The sequence below is a fragment of the Orbicella faveolata genome, unplaced genomic scaffold (assembly GCF_042242905.1).
Source record: "Orbicella faveolata isolate gen_17 unplaced genomic scaffold, um_ofav_v1 contig_36, whole genome shotgun sequence".
In the NCBI taxonomy this organism is placed as follows: domain Eukaryota; kingdom Metazoa; phylum Cnidaria; class Anthozoa; order Scleractinia; family Merulinidae; genus Orbicella; species Orbicella faveolata.
In genome coordinates, this window is record NW_028301565.1 from 10802296 (window position 1) to 10823133 (window position 20838).

General features: G+C 37.2%; 1 protein-coding gene across 4 annotated transcripts; it reads right to left on the minus strand.

The window, feature by feature from the left end:
• Positions 1-1076: 1076 nt before the first annotated feature.
• Positions 1077-20669, minus strand: LOC110066349 (bromodomain-containing protein 3-like). Of its 4 annotated transcripts, none has more exons than XM_020773574.2 (26): positions 20492-20650; positions 20070-20220; positions 19760-19921; positions 19529-19675; positions 18365-18433; positions 17707-17815; positions 17273-17436; positions 16254-16442; positions 15488-15571; positions 14643-14744; positions 14400-14528; positions 13318-13494; positions 12794-13035; positions 12576-12691; positions 12056-12300; positions 11830-11881; positions 9916-10083; positions 9284-9327; positions 8839-8914; positions 5618-6025; positions 5156-5212; positions 5006-5037; positions 4646-4783; positions 4205-4296; positions 3531-3654; positions 1077-2381 (listed from the first exon to the last, which is right to left on the minus strand). In XM_020773574.2, exons 1-26 carry the CDS (start codon positions 20554-20556, stop codon positions 2313-2315), a joined length of 3411 nt encoding a protein of 1136 aa, XP_020629233.2. In that variant the 5' UTR covers positions 20557-20650; the 3' UTR covers positions 1077-2312. The 4 variants fall into 4 exon arrangements, with proteins under 4 accessions (XP_020629233.2, XP_020629235.2, XP_020629236.1 ...); XM_020773576.2 differs by having other exon boundaries at positions 20348-20624; XM_020773577.2 differs by having other exon boundaries at positions 16269-16442; positions 20492-20604.
• Positions 20670-20838: the final 169 nt, after the last annotated feature.

Consider the following 20838-nt stretch of genomic DNA (forward strand, 5'->3'; position numbering starts at 1 on the left):
AGTGGATATGGAATCCAACAGAACTGGCACTTACTCCCAACAGTATTTTCTCCAAACTTTCTTTCCACCATGGGATTCTAGCAGTGCATAAAGTGGGATGACAATAGTATTAAAGAAAAAAAGAGATCTTTGGAATGTTCAGGGATTTGATTACCTTGGATGCCTGCATCAAGTGTTTTGTGATTGCAAGTTCTCTATGTCTTTTTAATTCTAATTCAATTCTCTTTTTTCACTGGTATCATTTGTTCAGAGCACAATAGGATCATGAACAGTTCACCTTCATTTTTCAAAGTAATAATTAATTTCAAGAGTTGTTTGTATATTTCACTGTTACAGGAACTATTTGGACTGGCTATTTTGGTTTTTTCCTTCAGTAGGACTTTTAACTAGTCTCCTTTGCAGCCGTTGTTAGGGTCGTCATGCAACACTTCTGGGGGGGGGGGGGGAGAAGTGTTGCGTGACAACCCTATAACGCAAAGAACCCAGCAATTCTCAGATTTTTCTTTGTTACCGAAAGAACCCAGTTAAATGCAGCACGTGTAGTAAGTAAAAAAAAAATTGCGATTGAATGTGGAATGGCTTTCTCAGAGATCCGCCATTTCTCGAGAACCACTCAATTGAATTCACAAAATTTGGCATGAAAATAGTTCAGGGAGTAAGTAATCGGAAGATGGAAAAAATTGAAATTTAACAAAGGAAATTCTAGATATTCCAGTTCACATTCTACAAGGGATAATTAAAGAGCTCTCTGTTAAACTTATTAAAATAGGGTTAACTTGTGAGCAACATTACAAGCTTGCTGCATGCAAATGATAAAGAAAATCCAATGACTAGATTTTCTGCAAACAAACAAAACCGATTTTAAAGACCTGTTTATATTCATTCATGTTGCCATAGCAATGGCACATACGAAAAAACGAAGTTTGTTTTGTTCGCTTGTGTTGCCATTTTTGGCGACCGAAGGATCGTTGGTTTTAGAGAAAAAGGTGAACGAAACACAGGTATCAAAAACTGTGTTCAGCCATTTTAACACAAAGCTCACTTGTGACTTAAGTAAATCAATTATCACAACTCAGTTTGAACTTTTTTTGTTCTTTATTAACTGTTTTTGTTTTGTTCTAGTTTTTTTGGTAGTTTTCTTTTACTTGTAGTTTTGCATTAAGTGTACATTTACATTAACTACAACCATCACGAACTGCAATTCTGACGGGACAAGTAATTACTGTATTTGTGACATTTTTTCTTATTTTCTTATCTCCTCTAACTTGTAAATTTTTTTGCTTTTTCTTTTTTCTTTAATTTTTGTTTGCTGTTGCAGAGTGTCAAACATATTCACTAGCTTCAAGCTAAAATGCTGTCTATTGGGGTAGACAATTTTTCTGTTAATTATGAAGTTATTTTGAATTCTGTGATTCTGCCAGAATTTTACAACACTGAAGTTAACTTGACTATAACTGAAGCCATCCAAGCAACTATCAGAAACAATCACATTCATTGCGTAGGATATATAAGTACACAAGGCCAAGCCAAAACATTCTAGAAGCACGAGAGTAAACCCAATGAAAAGCTTATGGATGTAGGTAATATATTTGAAATTACATTATTTTGAACAAGTATTGTCTACGGAATATTTAACAGAAAACACAAGGTTGCTTCTAATCTAACTCTTAATCATCAAAAATTTAACAGTTTAATATTATCTTTAAGTCCTCTACTAAACATTGTTTTAAACTACAAAAAAAGAGTAAAAAATGTAGATAATCCAGCTATCATTAGTGCATCCACTCCTTCTTATTAAAACTTGTCAAATTACAGGAACACAAGACAAAGAATTACCTTGTAATTTCTAACAATACACACAAAACAATAAATTCACTCCTCTACCACTAACACCTTTCTGTTGTTAGTCAGTATTAACAAGATCTCTCAGTAACAGACAGTTACAGTGAAAATGGTTTGCTTTCTTTCTTCTGACACTTTTTAATCAGCTATGGCAGAATTCAGTATTATAAGGTCTTTGAAAAAACTCCTTTGTTAGGATCAATGCAATCAGGAACATATAAAAGCTATAAATAAGGTAAAAATTGTTCATTCATTCAAACTTTTAGGTTCATTAGATCTTCTATAAATGCCAGCTCATGGGATATCTTGAACCTGTGGTCCTTAATTAGTTGTAGAAGTGTTGACTGCTGGGGGCTTAGTACATGAACACTTGCTTTCTGCATCCTTTATCCAATTAAGAATGTGGCTGCAATGACAATTCAGTTGCCCGCAATGGCGCAATATGGTCAATTCTCTCTTTGAACACAACTTCAGCTCATTGTTCCTTCAAACTCTGCCATAATGTCACTTTGTTGGTTCATATCAATTGTTCCAGCCAGCTGTGGATAACACAGATACAGGAAAATTGCAAGTGTTTAGTTACAAATGCATACTCTTTCCACCTCAAGCAAGTAATTTGCTGTATGTGTGAGACAGGTATGAAAGTGTGTTGACTGTACATTGAAGGCTCTTCATATAATGTAAAAGATGAGCATTTTTACGGTGTACAAATGTAAAATACTCTTTCTTGTCAATATAAATAACCCTCATTCTATAGTCACTAAAAAACATTTATTATATGGCTGTCTCACAAGGACTGGGAACTACCGAATTCATGAATTTGGTTGGCTGAAATTGATATTGAAAGCGGACTAGATTTTCCCATCTAGACCGGCATCTAGACTGGTTACATTTTGCGGTGAAAAAGTTTCAAACTAAAATGCAAAAATATTGACTATTTTCTTCTAACAATATTTATTTATGCAAGTGCCAAACTGAGCCTGATGATGAAAAAAGTATAGAGGACGAGCAAACTTTGGCCAAATTAAGTTCGGGTCATCACCGTTCGCAAGCAAAATGTCAACTTGTACAACCCAGTTACATTAAACGAATTAAATTTTTCTTGTTTGCCATATAATAAACATCTTATTAACCGAGCTTAGTCAGTCTGTATGGGAGAATCTTGACCGAGGTCATGTGTACAGACCTCACTGCGTTCGTTCTGTTCTCACGACCTCGGTCAAGATTCTCCCATACAGACCTCCTGCTCGGTTAATAAGAGCTAAACAAAAAATATCTCGAGTGTACATGGTTCAAGAGTTGTCACTGTAATATCAATTACTGATTTCTTTTAATTTGTCATCTGTTCGGCAACCTAAGGTAAGTCAAATTTGTTCAAGATGATATCTTGTATGGAGACAATATGAAGTTGTACCAACTGGTGTTGTTGGCTGGCTAGAATAGTTGTGCATGAAACATCAGTTAGAAAATTTTTGACATGTCACAGATGACTTTGGTGGTCAGAAATTTTCTTACTTAAAAACAATAATATTGAGATTATCTGACACAATAAGGAGGCATCTCCAACCTATTTGTCTAACATCCCACCAGAACACTATGCTTAAGATGTTCTGGTACTGAATGTTGGACAGGTCTTGTGTGAGAAAGTTGTGTGTGCCTAGAGAAAAAGTTATTATATTTTCACTTACAGCTTCTCTTTTGCGCCGTTCAGCTTCTCTCATTCGTTCTCTCTTCATCTTCTCCACTTGCTTGGCATGCTCTTGCTCTTTATTTTGCCTAGCTTGCTCCAAAGCATCATCTTCTTCTTTTTCCCTAATGTTTACATACATAACAGCACCTCTTGTTACAAGTAGACGAAAAAACAATAACACAACTAGAGAAAGTTCAGAGACCATCAGTTCCAGCTAGTTAAGCTCTTGTTTTACAGGGTAAACCTACCAGGTGTACAATAACACTTTACCTTGAGCAACTGCGTGGGATAGGTAACACTGTTAATAACTATAAATTGAGAGGCATGAATGACTTTTCTCCAAAACGGTATAACAGTGAACTTGGTACAAATAACACAAGGTATAGGGGCCCTATCATATAGAATGCCATCCCTAAAGTAATCAGGGACGCTTCATTCTTGCAACTTTTTTATGGAAGACTTAAAAATGGCTCCAGGTCTGTAGACCATATCCGATTTGAAAAAAATTGAAAAAAGCGGCATGTTTGATTAGTTCTAAAAACCTGGATTTTTATATTTTTAAGATTTGCTTTGTATAAATATTAGGATAGTTAGATTTTATGCCAGGTCCACATCAGCCCCAAGGTTGGCATATTTGACCTGCCCTATCAAAAAGTATATGCATGTGTGTACCTTTTTCTTTCCTCAGCTTGGCGCAACTTTTCAATTTCTGCTCGTTCCTGTTGTTGGCGTCTCTGTTCCTCTTCAGCTTTCAAGTTTTTCTCCTGTTAGATATCAAGATAAAGATAAAGGTTTAAAAACTCCAAAAAAAAAGCTGCAAGACATGTTAGTAACATTCTGGATTACAAAATTACTGTTCAAAATGAAAAAAAACAACAACAACTGCAAGATGTTGGGAATGATTAAATCAAAACCGTTCACAAAATAGCTTCCAAACACAGTGAGAGGATGATGAACGTCTTGCCAGACAATACCAAACAAGTTTAATCATTCCTGTTACTGCTACTGACAACACATACAAGACCTCGTCTCTAGCATGTACAGTTTCACAATTTTTTTTTTTTGGTACTGTCTCAAGACTCAGATTCAAAACTGTTTTGATTTGTAACTTACCCGTTCCTCCTTGTCCCTTGCTTGCTGACGAAACTTTTCAAAGCTGCTTGCAGATGACACAGGACGGGACAGAGATGAACCTGAACTACTCAAACTGGACCAAGACGGTACTTGACGAATTGCCTTGGGGGCCAAATCCTGAAAAACAAACTTAATGATTACCACATGGAAGTGCTAAATCACACTTCAGTTTCAGAGTTCTGCAATTCTTGGTCTGGGCCTTGCTTGGAATTTCAAATCAGAGACAAGTGATGATAATCAAAAACCATAGGATATTTTCTTGATGAACTACCAATTTCTCAGAACTTGCATGGCAAAAGTAAGGGGAATCAACTTTTGATCTTTCAAGTTATTACATACCTTCTTTGTAGCTTGATTTTCATTCCTTTGCCCTAGAAAGAGAATAATACAAAAATCATTAAACCTCGATCCTCGAAGGAAATCCCTCATGTTTGAAGAAAAGTGAAAAAGAAAATTGATCTGAAAATATATATATATTTGGAAACTTACCAATAGAGGCAAGAGAACCTGGTAACTCTCCTACAGTGAATGTCAAACCACTAGATCCTGTGAACACCAGGGAGGGAAAGTACTGGTTAACATTTATGAGTAAGAGTAAAATACACTCTAGAGTAAATACTTTCAAACACCATAGAAGTGTTTCATCTTGCAAGTAAATGGGTACATTTGGCGAATGATGAGCTGGTTGGGTGCTACTTAAGTATGGAGGTGGTTCATTTGCGCTAGAGTTTCATCTGAAGATTGCCCATCCTCTTAGGTGACAATCAGGGTAAAGATGTCATTAGAAACAAAGTGGTGAACTCGGCAAAAATGACTTGAGGAGGCTGATAAAATTCAGGCCTAAAAAACAGGCATGTACTTCTTCACTCTACTGTTTAGAGAATTTGTTAGTTTCAAAAGGACGGCAGAGCACCTGTGAAAATCAGGTTAAATTTGAAAGCAGAACAGCACCTGATCGTGAAGTTGCTGATTTTTTTTCTGCTGGAGCTGCAGTGGCAGCAGCAGTAGGTGCTCTATCCTTGAGCAGCCCAGTAGCTGTTGTGGTACTGACTGGTGTGACTGGTGCAGTAGCCTTTGTTGTCACTGCTGTCCTTGCAAATGATGAGACTGACTGCTTGGGTGTCGTGGTGGTGCTGGTGGGTGTAGGCTTGAGTGCTGTAGAAACTGCAGGTTTAGCTGTCAACTTTGACAGTGCTGAAGGGATGCTTGTCGGACCAACTCTAGAAGGTTTAGGAGGTGCCACAGTTGCTGCAGGGGGATGACTTGTTGCTGGTGTGGGAGAAGTGGTTGACACAGCACTGGCCACAGCAGGTTTCTCCTGAGGCTTTGGTACTGGAGTAGGCTTGGGGGGTGGCACAACTAAAGCAGTAAGAAACAGGCTTGAGACTCCCAAGCTAACAGCTCCCAAGATAATTTTGCTTTATGATATTGAGCTGCATTAATTGAACAGCAGAAAGGTGATGAAAAGAAATGTAACTTCCAAAAAGGTAATAGTGTGATGTGCCGCCAAATCCTTATCATGAACATTAAAAGATGTGCGACAATCAGTGAGGAAAATCAAACTTTTATTGTGACCCTAATAGAACAATTATATATTTCTCAAGAATAAGGTACAATTGTCAGGTGTGAAGGACAAAGCAATCTGCATTTCACATTCTTTTGGGAGCTATCTACTCAGCAAAAACCAGAGATCAAAGCTTCACAAATAAAAAATGCTTGGTGGAAAGCTGAACTTCAAAAGTCCCATTTTACATTGCACCACACTGTTTCATTCAAAGATTATTGTCAGTGCATTGTCAGACAACAAGAAGGAAACGAAAGGTACCTTCTCCAAAAATTTTTAACCCATGCATGAAAACAAGAATTTTGGTCTCATCAGCAATGATCACCGTAATTCATGAAATGATCTCTTAGAAACCTCCATTTACAGACGAGATGATCGACAGGAAAACTTCAAACCATAAAGTTATCACTGCGCTGACAAGATAATCATAGTCAACTGTATAATTTATGCGTCAAAGTTATTCAGTCATTTTTGGTACAAAAGAAGAATTTAATGCCTGTTGCCATAAGAATAAAAAACTCTAAACATTTCAAGAAAAGATGGGTATCACTAAGACAAATAATTTGTATTACCATTCTTTTGCTTAAAATGCAAAGTGAGTAAACTCTTTGTCTATTTATGTCGCACTTAAAACTGCAGATTTTAGCATAAGAACAATTGACAGATTCCTGTAAGAATCATTTCATTTACTTTCTGTGACAAACAGGTTCACGCTATTGTGACAATGCAATCCTGAACAGCTATTTTCAAAGGGCTGCAGCCATCACATTTCAAATCTATAAAAAAAGAGTCCATTTTAGAGGGTGCCTAATTGATTTTGTTTACATCAACAATAATTATTTTATACAATGATCACAATGTGGATCCAAAATTCTGAACACATCCCAGATATCGACATGAAAAGAAGTTGGCACAAGTTTCACTACTTCACCAACAATGTATTTTGTGAGAAGAAAAAGGGAAACCCATATTTTGAAAGTAGTTAAACCAGCTTTTTGAAGAAATGATTCGCTGAACATCTTTTCAATCCCTTGTACACAAGGGTATAAAAACCAAATAAGAAAAATAAAAGTCAGTCGAGGGGAAAAGAAGGCATGGAAAAATGGAGTGGAAAGGATGACAACTTGTTTAAACGGCTAGCACAAAGATGTGAAAACTTTATTTTGTAGGTGAAAAGGCAGTATGGGAACAAGACGACAACTTATTCTAGCCTAAAGGCCTCTTTTCTTTGTCTGCCTGTAAGGTGGTTCAAGTAATTGACAATATGAAAGGGGTCTTTTTAACAATGCTTTTTCTGCATCATTCATTGTGACCATGAACTGAATTTATTGTGCCATAATCTTTTTAAGCTCAGTTCTGAGAAGCTTCAAAGAATAAATCAATATATGGTTTAATTTGGACAACAGTACTCAACCATTACAGAATTCACCGACAAGGAAGTGAGGATGCCTTACGGTGAAAATGGCTTGCAATCAATCTCAAATGGGAATCTTTGTTACTTATGGCAAAAAGTTGACAAAATGGGCAATAAAACATCAAGCTTGATTGAGCCACACATTTGTCAGCTTAGCATGTGCAATTCAGCCAGTCCAGTAATTGCAGACTTACAATCAGAACATTCTAGTGTCAACTGCTCCCCGACTGCTGATCAAGGGTAATGAGGACTCTGGGTACGAGCCTGGCTTACTAAAAGCGTGGGTTCAATTCAGATTGAAAAGAAAATGTTTTCTAACTTGGAGTTCCTCAAAAAACCTTCACAATTCTTGTATAAGAGTTTTGTGAAAATGTCCAGTTACATTGCTATGCTAAATTGGTTGTCCTCCTTCAAGGCTGATATACACTAGATTTGACATGAGGAAGCTTTGATGTTCATACAAGTGAAATTTTTATAGGTCAGATGCTGATTTGCTCTTAATTTGTCATGTGCAAGCTTTGATGTTGATAGAGTCAATTTTAAGGGTAAATGAGTAAAGACTACTCCAAACTGATTGCCATGCACCTATTTTAAACACAGTTGAAAGGATCTTGGAGTATTTGGAATTTTCTTTTTTCGTCATCACCTCTCTGCTTCATAGTGTATATGTATCGGCATTGCAAGGAGATAAAGTTAGTGGAGAACACCCATGGGCTTGAAGGGTTTACAGGTGTGTTCTTTTAACAACTTTACAAGAACACTCTTCAGTTAAACTCGACTTTGTAGATAAAACAGATTCAGCATACCACGCTAAAAGCTTGCGGCCATGCTTACCACAAACAAAAATAAAATACCTCGGGTTAATGAAATTTCTGAGAAATGCTGGCAGTATGACTTTGATTTTTCTCCCGAGTTTGAAAAAGGATGACATGTCCAAAGACAAAATTTGAGTACAAATCAACATCTTAAAACAAGACAAGGAGGTATTTCAAATCGACCATTTCTTTTGGAAAAATAAGGGAAGGGTAACAAGGCACATCAAACAAAACCAGTAGCTTTAGTTCTGGTAGATAACTGGAATGAAATAAACACATGGGTTTTAAGAGGAGTGGGCTTTTCTAGAGAAGTTCTGGGATTCAAAAGAAATGGTAGATTTGAGAACTAAAAAATGTAAAAGAGGGGAAGCAGACATACCAGGCTGGGTCACATGACTTGCTACTGGTTTGGACGGCGTTGGTGTCGCCTTGGATGTGTGACCAGCAGACTTGTTCTGGCAATGTCAGGAGGAACAGAATGAGATCTGACTCATTAGTATCAAACAGCCAAGTCAGAAGAAATATGAGGTTGTGAAGGAAGTGTTTCAGAAATGAATGGGTGATTCTTAAACTTTTGAACAAGTGAGCTTCAACGTACAATCAATCTCAGTGCTCTCCAATTCTGAAAACCTTTCTAAATCTTTTCTTTTTTCATGTGAAACTGTGCAACTAAAAAGAAATACAATGTAATATGTAAAACACAGAGCACAAAATAAATGGCTTCTTTTTAAAAGTTTGCAAGAGTGGCTAATGTGTAGATTAAGGTGTTGAAAGACAAGGAGGGGAATGGCTAATGCCAAAGGAGTGAATGAAATCATAAGTACCTTTCCAGTACTGTGAGAAGTCTTGTGGCTCACACCACCAGACTCTGTCGAACAAGAAACCAAATTAGATCCACCTGACCTGGGGTTACAACCTAAACTCTCCAAGTTACTAACGCTAAAACTGTACAAATGACAAACAATCCAACATGGTAAAATACAAATTTATTTTGCTAATTACGATATTTGTAAGACACAAAAGAATTACAAATGCACTGCCTGGCAGCCATTCAAATGTATCATGAATTTGACGACAGCAAGAGTCCAGTCAGCTCTGAGTTCATATTTATGGGGATTGGAAAAGCTCTTCCTGATATTTTATGACAAACTTGCATTAGCAACGTTTTTACAGATGTAAGTAGTTATGGTCATGTTTAACTTGGTTAATTGTGTACCTATCTACTGAAAACACTTTTAAACAGTCAATGAACGATTTATTCAGCAACTTACGACATTGCAAGAACCCACTGTACACTATTTACACTAAAAAAATCATGCGGACAAAGATCATTTCAACTTGGCATCCCTATTGTCATGACTGAAAACAGCTATAATTTTTTCCTAACTAATAAATGTGCAACTCCTTTTCAGCAAATTTTTTGTAGCTGTTGCCGCAAGTCTTTACTCTTCACTACCTGATTCTGAGTCAGAGCTGCTTGCTGAACTAGATGAGCCAGAGCTTGAACTTGAATCAGAACTACTGCTTGTGCCACTACCACTACTGCTGCTGCTTTCACTTAGTCTTGATGGCCGAGGCTCACTGCCTACAACATCCACGACAGAATGATCAGCACGTTGTGAATCTGAAAATGTAAACAGGAGAGATTTTTAGAACTAGTTTTAACCAATAATGACTATTTGGTGTCTTTCCTATGCATAAAATTGCTTGGTTTTGAAATAAAAGAACCAACCAACAACAAAACAGGCTCTTTAAGTTTGAGGTATCGAAGTGGTGTGACCAAGAAGTTTTCACGACGCTTGAAGAAGACAATAACTAATTGGGCCACAAAATGAACCGTAAACAAGTTATTTCAAGATGAAAATCCAAAATAAAAACTTGGCGCATCATTGAAATGAAAGTGACAGAACATTAATATTCCAATTCCAATCTTGTTAATTTAATTGTGGCTTGTCTTGTGGAGAGTAAAATTCAATGTTTGGTTTGCGATATCTCTTCTCAAAGCATGCGTGTCTTCAAGTCCCAGATAAGCAAGAAAACTAATGAAACAAAATTGTTTTGTTTGACTCCTTGTGCCATACATTAACAGTGAAAAAAGGAAATATCAAGATGTCAAACATCTCTTGTAAAATTATCAGCCTTCACATCTGCGAGAGATAAACACTGCAATGGTCTTAATTTTCATTCACAGCTCCTTTAATCCTGGAAAGAAATTTGATCGGGGCAGATTTTTATCATGCGCTAGGTAAACAGTTCTGAAGTGAGTCGCGCAATCAACTAAACAACGCGTTAAAATTGTAACCTTCGTCAAACTTTAGCTTAACACTTGATTATTCTTGTGTCTAAAATTTACTTGTTTCAATCGTCATCAAAAATTTAGTTTGAGGACAGCTTACCCGGGTTCTTGTCCATGGGCGAGTAAGAAGAGAAAGTTTATACTTGCCCAAGAGGAAAATCTACTTGTCCTGGACAACTGGAAGGGGATTTTTTTGAGCCCTGTCTTTTCCTTCTCGCATAATTTACAACCTTCTCGTTTTTGAGTGTTGGGTTAACTGAAATCGTCTAGCTTTTAATCTGCTGTTTATTTTGTCGAAGTGCATGTCGTTATTTCTATCCAACACAAAGAATTTTTGAGAACACTGAGAAATTTTTGAGAACAGAGCTTATACAGGTGAACGTGTTCAGATTTTCGGGCTAACTAGCCGGGGTTTGATGTGAAAGTGCTTGAATTTTTTTGTCATCTTGTCAACATCAGGACACCTTATTTCAGCAGAAGAGGTACAGAGCCTTATTTTCCAACTGCACTTGTTAATTCGCTGTGTTTTGATTTGAATCTCGCTAAGCGTGGAATTTCCAAACATAAATCACACATTTGTTTGAGCTGGAGTCATGCTTTGTTTGCCATAACACTGCACCACTAAAGGAATATTGGTTACGAATAACAAAGGCTAATATGTTCGCAAAAACATCTGTCCCTAACACACTGGCAAAAACGCACAGGCCACTTTAAAGCGTTAGGGGTGTGTTAATAACATGCATGGGATGTTCGCTTAGCTCTGAGCAGTACTCTGCGTAACCTGAGCAAGCACTTGAGGAAGTTTGGAGGAACTCAAAAGTGCAGGGCTACATAAACCCTCACCTTAAGCTTATGTTTACAATAACTTTTAATTTCTTCCAAACTTTCTTGATGTTTTTAAATCATGCATGTATGTCATTTTCTACACGATTCCTTTTGAAAACCACAAAACAAACTTAGGTTCAGTTACAGTTTGTGATATACACCAAAGTTGGAAAATTTTATGAGTGTAGTGACTACAAGTTTATTACTTTGGTCTGGTCAAACAGATTTTGAAATAGAAGGCCAGCTCACCTTTCTTGGTCTGTTTCTTTTGCCCTGTGCCTCCAAGCTTGCCACTTACATCCTTGATGAGGAAAAGGAGTCACGCGGTCAGCCGAACCCCTGTATTGCAGCTAGCACATCTAACTTACAACATTATACAAACAACTTACATACATAACAGGAGCGCTTTATTTTACATGACAATCATACAAATATCCTTACCAGTATAATTACTAAAAGTACTATTACTACATACCTGAAGTCGTCTTTCAAGCTCCTCCTTCTTTTTTGCTTGCTCCATTTCTCGTTCTTCAGCATTCTTGGCCTTCTTTGTTTGAGGTTTAACCTTTTTTCTCAAACACTGCTGAACATATTTTTCCAATTCCCTCAGTGTTGAAGGTTTGAGCGTTTCAAAGTCTATTTCTATTTCATCTGGGTTCGAGTCCCTCAGACCAGGTTCCCTGGACTGGATGATGTTCACCACTCTTCCTAACTTGTCACCTAATTTACACAAGAGGAAAAGGGCCAAGATAAGAACTACAAATAGGGATGTTATTACTGTTTTGTAGGTAGCATCATATAATCTTCCTATTTACACCAAGTAAATCAGTTTACATGTGGAAAAACATTATAGATCCATGGTGTGCAGCAGTAACTTACATAATGAGTAAACTGTGTGTCTCAGGACAACCATTTTGGTAATCAGTAAATTTGTTTCAAAGAGCAACCCATCAACTAAATAAAAGAAATGACATAAAATAATGACTTTAACCAACCGGGAAGCTTGTTGATATCCAGGCTAAGTTGCCTTTTTTCATCGTACGTCATGGGTCTTGCAGTATCTTCTTCATCATCACTATCCACTTCTAATGTTTTCTTTTTAGCAGCCATCCTATTTTTCAAATCGAGCAAAATTAGACTATAAGCAACCAGGCAAACCTCTGTTTGACCCACTATACTCTACTCCAAATTTTACAGAACCTGCCCAACTTACTTGCTATTTGCAGATCTTTTTGATGCCGACTGTTTCTTAGCTGGCTTTTCTGCTTTAGGTTGAGCTTGGGCTGCTTGAGCTTTGGCTGCGGATTTCTGTTTAGGTTGACTTTTTGGCTGTGGCGGGGCCACCTGTTTGGTTTCTTTCTTTGGAGGTTTTTTCTCTGGTTTTTTCTTTGTCTTGTTTGTCACAATAACAGTTTCCCCTGTAAGTTTGCTCAGTTGTTCATGAACTGATATGAGCTGTCAAAAAAGAAGACATTCTCACCTTGAAACATGGTTACCTACTAAGATCTGCATATCTCACTATTTACTCTAACCCAACTAAAAGCTGACAGAACCAGGAATTTAATTGTTAACCTATGCAGCCCAGTTGATTAAGCAGGATTAACTGTACTGGTGCTTTAGAAATCTAAAGGTCTAATCAATATAAAAAAACTATTTCATTAAAAGCATATCTTTTTTGTTTGTTTGTGCTGAAAAATGAGAATTAAAACACTGCAAACTCAGCAAACAGTGGAGTACCTGTTGTTGAAGCTGAGAAAGTTGTTCAGCTCTGTCGGCCTCATTATCCTCAGATGGTGGTGAAGATGATGGTGGGGTTGCCGCAGACTCTGGTTCTGGTTCAGGAGGTTCTATCATTGGCGGAGGAGGAAGTTCAGGTTCCTCAGGCATTTTGGCAAATTTCATTTCAAACACATCCTATCAACAGACAAAAGAGGAACTGATGTTATTGCAAAGGCTAATATGAAACAAAATAAAATCAGTTAATCTACAGCTGTATTTGAGTTGTTATTATCCTCTCTACAGTTCCTACAACACTTAAGTGAAACCCCATTACTGCACCTCTCAATAACAAGCAGACTCTTAAATTCAAAGCTCAACCAACAAACCCGTTTTTTGCTATCGTCAATCAAATGTTCAGCGGCTCCTCCCAGCTTCCGACTATGATGTCTGAACTGTGCTCAATGATTTGATTTGATTACCACATGCTCAGCAGTAATTGAAAGCTGGGAGGAGCCGCCAAACATTTGATTGATGGTAGCAAAAAACGCACTGGTCAGTTGAGCTTGGAATTTTAGAGTCCGCATGTTATTGAAAGGCGCAGTAATAAAGAGTGACAGTGTTATGCCTTTCATGACATGTAAGGGTAGTTCTCAAAAATGGCTCTATTTTACACTGCCATCATCATAAAAACTTTGCAGGAAACAAAGAAGTTAACTTCAAAGGGTACAATGGGTCTTATCTGTGGTGTTATCGTTTAACTTTATCCCCTCTTTTGGGAAGTTCATCTGTTGCTACTTTTGTTACTGAAATTGGCTCTGGGTAGCAATTTTAATGCAATCACTAGTTAATAACTGGGTTCCACCTCCAGAGTTTGCATGGTATTGAATGGTAAAGTTAAAAGGCACCTATATTAAACAGGATAATTTAAAAGAAGGTACAGAGCTAAAGACTGAAACAACAGTCTGAGGTCTCTTTAACCTCTGGAATCAACAAAGAAGAGATATTAGATGATTTACAATGTCACTTATTTAACTTCAAATATCAAATATTAAAGGAATTTTGCAGGGAACATCAAAACAACCTGACGAGTTGTCACAAACCTGCAGTTGTCTTGCCATTTTAACAACATCATGGTCAGGAGGATTGTATCTGTAGCAGTTACTGAACATGAGCCGAACATCAGCAGCAAATTCAGATGAAGAATTGTACTCTCTTGCATCCATTTTTACCTGTTGATGAATTTGTAAAATAAGCTGTGCAAATCATCAACTTAAAAGGTAGTAACACAATTTGACCAATGCGAAAACAGAAATGGAATAAGGAATGTAAGAGAATTTCCTTACTTTAATTGTGCCCATATCCATTGGTTGCTTAATTATATCATGGTAATCATGTAATCCAAGAGTAGAAGCATCAACAGGCTTGTAAAATGGCCATGCATATGCCTAAAATAAGTTTCCAAACAGTTCATTAAATTAAATTAAAAATTAAAAAATGTTTTATCAAGCCTATGGTCATCAGTTCAATGGGTACAAGTGCTTATCCATGTACAGGGAATTTCTGCTTATTTTGGCCATGTTTGTTGCAAAGGTCATCATTAATTTTTTAGTTGGCCATGACCTCAATATAATTATTGTCAATCAAATTTACAGTAATACAAAAAACTTGGAAACAAAGTTCTCAATTTCAATTGAAACTCACTTATGAACCCCAGTCAATACCAGAGCATATTTTTTCATCCCAACAGGGAAAAGCTGTTTTCTACTTTGTGACTAACTTACAGACTATTTGTTGTATCTAACTGTACAATATTAAAGGACCCAAGTCAGCCTCCACCATTTTCAATGCCATTAAAATTATTGATATTGCATGGTGAAGTGAAATCTTTTTGCTTTACTTAAGTTGTGCTCCTAAAAGTATGTTTATTTATCTTTAGTATTTTCATAGTGATTTCCTTTGTTTTGACACGCCCCGAATTAAATATAGTGGCCAAACTCTCACATGTTAACAAAAACAAAGGTGTGGCTGACTAGGGCCCTTTAAGCTAAGATTGAAGAAATGTAGTTAATAAGAAGGAACAGCCTTTATGATAAGTAAGTAACCAAAATTACAAAACCATCTTCAAGTCAATTCTGACCATGTTAATTCAAACTTGTTCAATAAGAATGACAAACTGTTGTTTACTTACAGCATGTTTCTTGGAAAACAGTTCCTTTATAATGTTACTGCAGTATTTAAGCTGCTCAGACAATGGTTTCTTTTTGCCACGAGACTGAAACAAATATGATATCCTGAATTACAAAAATAATTATAGCAAAGAATGCTATCTGCATAGCAGAAATAGATATGTCACTTAGGGTGCGTTTCTTTAAGAAAATCCAAGATTGGATCCTTAAATCCTAAAACGGATTTTGCATTTCTTTTCTAAACAGATTAATCCAAGATCACTCAGATCATGATGTGTCAAAGGAACTGAAGAATCCACTCTGGGCAAGAATTCTTTCCTTTGATGTGCCATGATCTGAGTGATCTTGGATTGATCTGTTTAGAAAAGAAACGCAAACTCCATTTTCGGATTTAAGAATCCAATCTTAGATTTCTTAAAGAAATGTACCCTTACACATTCAAAGCATACCAAGTGTGGATATTACCAACTTTCAAATTGCCACTACCTGCATACAAAAACCAGTGTTGCTAAAGACTGGTTAGGGATTACTTGTTTGTAGTAGAACTGGGCTCATAAAAATTAATTGTTAATTATTGTTAATGGTCATGCCACGGGAAACCTACAAATTGACACTATTATTACACCTGTGCACCAATAAAAATTATATTATTCCCAAAAAAACCTGTAGAGAGAAAATACAGCATAGAAAGAACACTCTTCTAAACCAGGAATGAAACTGTATAACAAATAGCAAACTATGTGTACAAAAATTATTTGTCTCATTTACTTTTATATTGCCTACCACTTGTGGCTCTTCAGGCAAATCTCTATTTGGTTTTTTCACCGTTCTAGTAGACTCTCTTCGAGTTGGTATTTTAGCTGCTTTTGCCTTGACAGAGGGCATGGGATCACCCATTCCACTAACAGGAGTTGTTGGAGTCGTAGTATCAGCCTTTCTCTTTACCCCCTTCTTGACCTACAAACAGATATCATCAAATACTAAGTTACTGGATTTAGTAATGGAGTCCAGTACCCACTCAGCTGTTCTACTGGAAATCTGCAAATCTGATTCGTTGTCTTGTCAATTTCTATTCCCTGATAGACAAGGATTTAGGATTACACGTACACAAAATTGTAGGTTTTGTGCTGTTGTCCTTTAGAGTGTCTACTTAAACAATAAGACTACTGAATCTCACTTTCTATGAGCGATAGTCAACTTGGCTTTTAGTAAAATCTACTGGCATTCTATCACGAATAATGTTCTCTGATTGGCTGGCTACACTACTCACTATCTTTTCTGTAACAGATAGTGAGTAGCGTAGCGGTGTGCCCTTGTTAACAAAAATGACAGCCGCTTGTTGGCGTTTTCGAATTGTCTGTGAACAGGATTTAAATAAAGTTTTGAACAACTAGTAGACTTATACTAAAACAATTAGACTATTCGCTCTCCATTTCTATGCGAGCTGGTTGACTTGGGCTGCACCCTCGTCAACTATCAAACAATAGAAATCTCGAGCTCATAATCTAATTGTTTCATAGAAAACTCCAGCTTGTAGTCTAAATGTTAATTAGTCACCGAAGTTCAAAGCTGGTTAAGAAATCAAAGTAGTAACATGTTTCTCTTAGCCTTTGCTTTTTTGACGAGTCTTTCAATCTTCACTCTCAGACAATTAATGTAAGTGTAAAGAGAACTTGATTTTCTTCTTCCTATATTTCTCTTGCATATATCTACACAGCAAACAAAGCTTCCAAAGGATTTGAAAGAATCTGATTTCTAGTGTACTTTCAGAAGGAATATTTACCAACCTTGGCAGGCTGAACAGCCGAAGGTAAAGCAGGAGCAGCCAAAATACCAGGGGAGGGTAGTACAGTAGTTGCATCCACGGGAGTTGGAAGTGCTGTAGTTGCAGTTACCGACACGGGTGGGGTGGCATACGGCAAACTTGTCATTGGAGTACTGTCTGGAGCAACTAAAATGAGATGAAGAAATTATGTAAATAACAGCCAATTACAATGTAATTGTATCTTTCCTTACTCGAATGCCTCATGTAATCAGGCTTTCGAGATGGTTTTTTAATGTACATGAACAGTGAGGGGTGAGCTAAGCTTGTTGACTCCACAGAGATATAGGGTTTGTGGTAACTCTAAATGTTGACTGCTTGACTTACAAATTCTCTAGCACAGTGGCAAAGATACACAAATTCAGCACACATAATCCACAATATGTCATTGATAATAACCTGGAATGTGCTCCATTTTAACTGATGTCACACCACCCTTCTTGGCTCTTTTTGCTCCAGGTCCACCAGGCATAGCCTTTTTGTTGGGTCCTAGGATAATTTCGAATTCCTACAGAAAATATAACAATTTTAAAAAACACAGTCAATACTGTTGATACCGCACAACTTGAACAGAGTTATAACTATTAGTTGAAATTAGAAGTTATATGTAGTTCCTAGACAGAATATTTTTTTATTATATAGCTGTACAAGAAAGTCAAGAGATCAAGAGAGTCCTTCTTGACAAATAATTGTCACAACACAGTGGAGGCCTGGCATTATCAAAGAAACAGTGAATCTAAATCACAGATTAACACTATTTTGGGGGAATCCTGACACTTACAACATTGCGACAATAACTACTCTGCCCTAAAGGATACAATGTATGTTAGAGTATCACTACCCACTCCGAGTACTGCTGGAAATTACAGGGCAATACAATCAACTGACATCCCTGCAATCAATCTTGGTATTCCTGTGCCTCAACTGCCTCAACTGCCTCAACAAATGCATGTGTAGGTAAGTCCCTATTTCCTACATTTGAGGGCAGTTTTTATTTACAGTGGTAGATAACCTTTTGAATTCTCTCAGTTGTCACAAGGCCATTCATCACCCTTACCTCAGCGGGCATGGTAGCGAGTTTCTGGTTAAACACTTTCTCCAGTGTCTGGCACATGAGGACTACATCCTATAGGAGAAAAGCAATTATATAATGAAGGAAACATTGCATATTTTTTTAAAAGGAAGGCATGGGAGACCCCACCTGCCAAACCTCACCCTAACCCTTCTCTTTCAGTGGTCAACCTTGGTGGTAGTTAATGAGCCAAACATCACTGGATTTTCAGTTGTGACTTGTCATGTCAGATTTTCATGAATGTGATTATTGATACATGTAGTTGTTCAAAACTAGGGTAATAACTTGCAAGGAAAGTGAGATGCATGCTGAACTATATATATAGAAATATCTACAGTATTTCAATATGTTACAGCAATCTACACGTATATAAAACTACCACTAAATTATTACTGCTAATTGTATTTACATGGCATCCATGGAAACTGACAACATTATACTGTCATGGTGGATTTCGTAGTTTTAAAACTTACTATCTCATGTGTGCATTCAAAGAAAAAATGATAATTAGTGTATGGTAGTTGATTGGATTCCTTCATACTCTGGAACAATGATGTCAAATGTGATGAACTACTGAATTTTATCTTGATTAAAAAACACCATGGCAACATGCCACAGGTCAGTCAATTTCCATCATTATCACCAGAGCATGGAATATGTATTTCCTCTTTTATTCACTACTTTCACTCTGTCCAAAGTACTATAGGGAAATTGTCCCACAATCTGTTTTAACAAGACCATTACAAATCAAAATGTAGTTTTACATACTGTTAACTGCTCACTTCCTCAAGTCAAAAAATTTACTTAACAAGTGAATCCTATTCTGTTTTGATGACTGGAATATTATCCCAGCAGACTTTTGGACAACAATTATTTGGCTAACAATCAATTCATGTACACTCAGTTTGAAGGCATACTACTAAATTATCTCCACTTAAGTTGTGCTTTCCTGGGGATTTAAATAGCCTTGAGCCACCGAAGAACAAATGCAAATTTAATTCAAATGCTGTCAAAACTCTCGTCAAAAATATATTCAACCTAATTCAATTTCCTCTTGACTTTTCAGCTCAAATATCAAAAAATTTCTGTATTTTCTGTGGTGTGGGAATCACACAAAACGAAAATACAATTGGCAAACTAAAATCTCACCTCTCCTGGTTTATTATAGGTGATGCAGTTGTTGAACACTAGGCGAAAATCATCTATACACTCTTGACTGCAGGAATACTCGAGGTTTTCTAGCTTTCTCTTGATCTGACCCATGTCCATGGGACGTTTTATGATCGTGTAGTAATCCTACAAAACCACAAGACCTCCAGTCAACAACGTCTTGCAAAGGAATGAACAGATAATTTAAGTGTGATTTCAGCGTATACTAACCGGCAAATTCAATTTCACAGCGTCCACAGGTTCGTGAAACGGCCAGGAATATGGATGCCTCCACATCGCCTTCATGATTGTTTTCGACAAATACTGGAGTTGGTTTGTAGTTCGATAAACTTTTGGCTCTTGGCCGGTTGTTGGTGGTTGAGTCATTCCTCGCTACAAAGGACATTTAGAACAAACAACAGTTCGTGTAGAATTTATTTCGGTTTCGCATGTTATACCAAACATCAAATTATAAATTCAAGCTTAAGACGCTGCTCGAGCGAAGGTAACGAACAACGAAATGGATTACAGTAATATTTACCACTGTTTGTTGTTCAAAATCGTCGTACTTGTGTGATAAACGCCTTACTCGCTTCCCGAGCCCCTCGGGGCTCGTCTCTGATCGCAATCCATTCAATGAATCGGCAGAGTTATGTTCATTAGTGAGACCAGACTGTAAAGCTGAGCTGGGCCTAGAGGTGATGCAATACAACCTCGTCAATTTCGCCCTCGAATTTACCCAAGTAGTCTCCAAAATGGCACAAAAATGTGCAGAATAACTTTAGACACAGTTTATGCTACTTTGGAAGACGTAAAAACCTTCTCGTGAGCGAGAAAAAAGTCCGCGTCACTTCAACGCCATCTTACACTGCCAACGCCATTTTTGGCGGTGACACGCACAACTATTCACGAACGAAAATCACAATTCACAAGCCCAAGAACCCAATAATAACCGGACCATACCGTTCGATAAGGTTCGTTAGAGGGTTCTGCAAGCTTTGGATTGTTGGATGGCCTTGCGTTTCCATGCACGGCGAAAGATTCCTCAAAGATTCTTCCCTCCTTCACAAATCCATCCTGCTCGCTGTGGAGCGAAGGCCGCCCTTTTGAATTCTTCATCGACCCCCAGCAAAGAGCTTACAAGCCACGTCATTATTATAAGTGTCACGTGCCCCAACTCAGCGCGCCAAAATGCAAAAGTGAATTTGAAGTTTTTGCGATCAAATTTTCGTCGCACTCTCAGAAATTGAGGACTTTTTCGTATTTATTTTCCAGAGCACTTCTTAATTTTATCCAAGTAGATTCTCAAC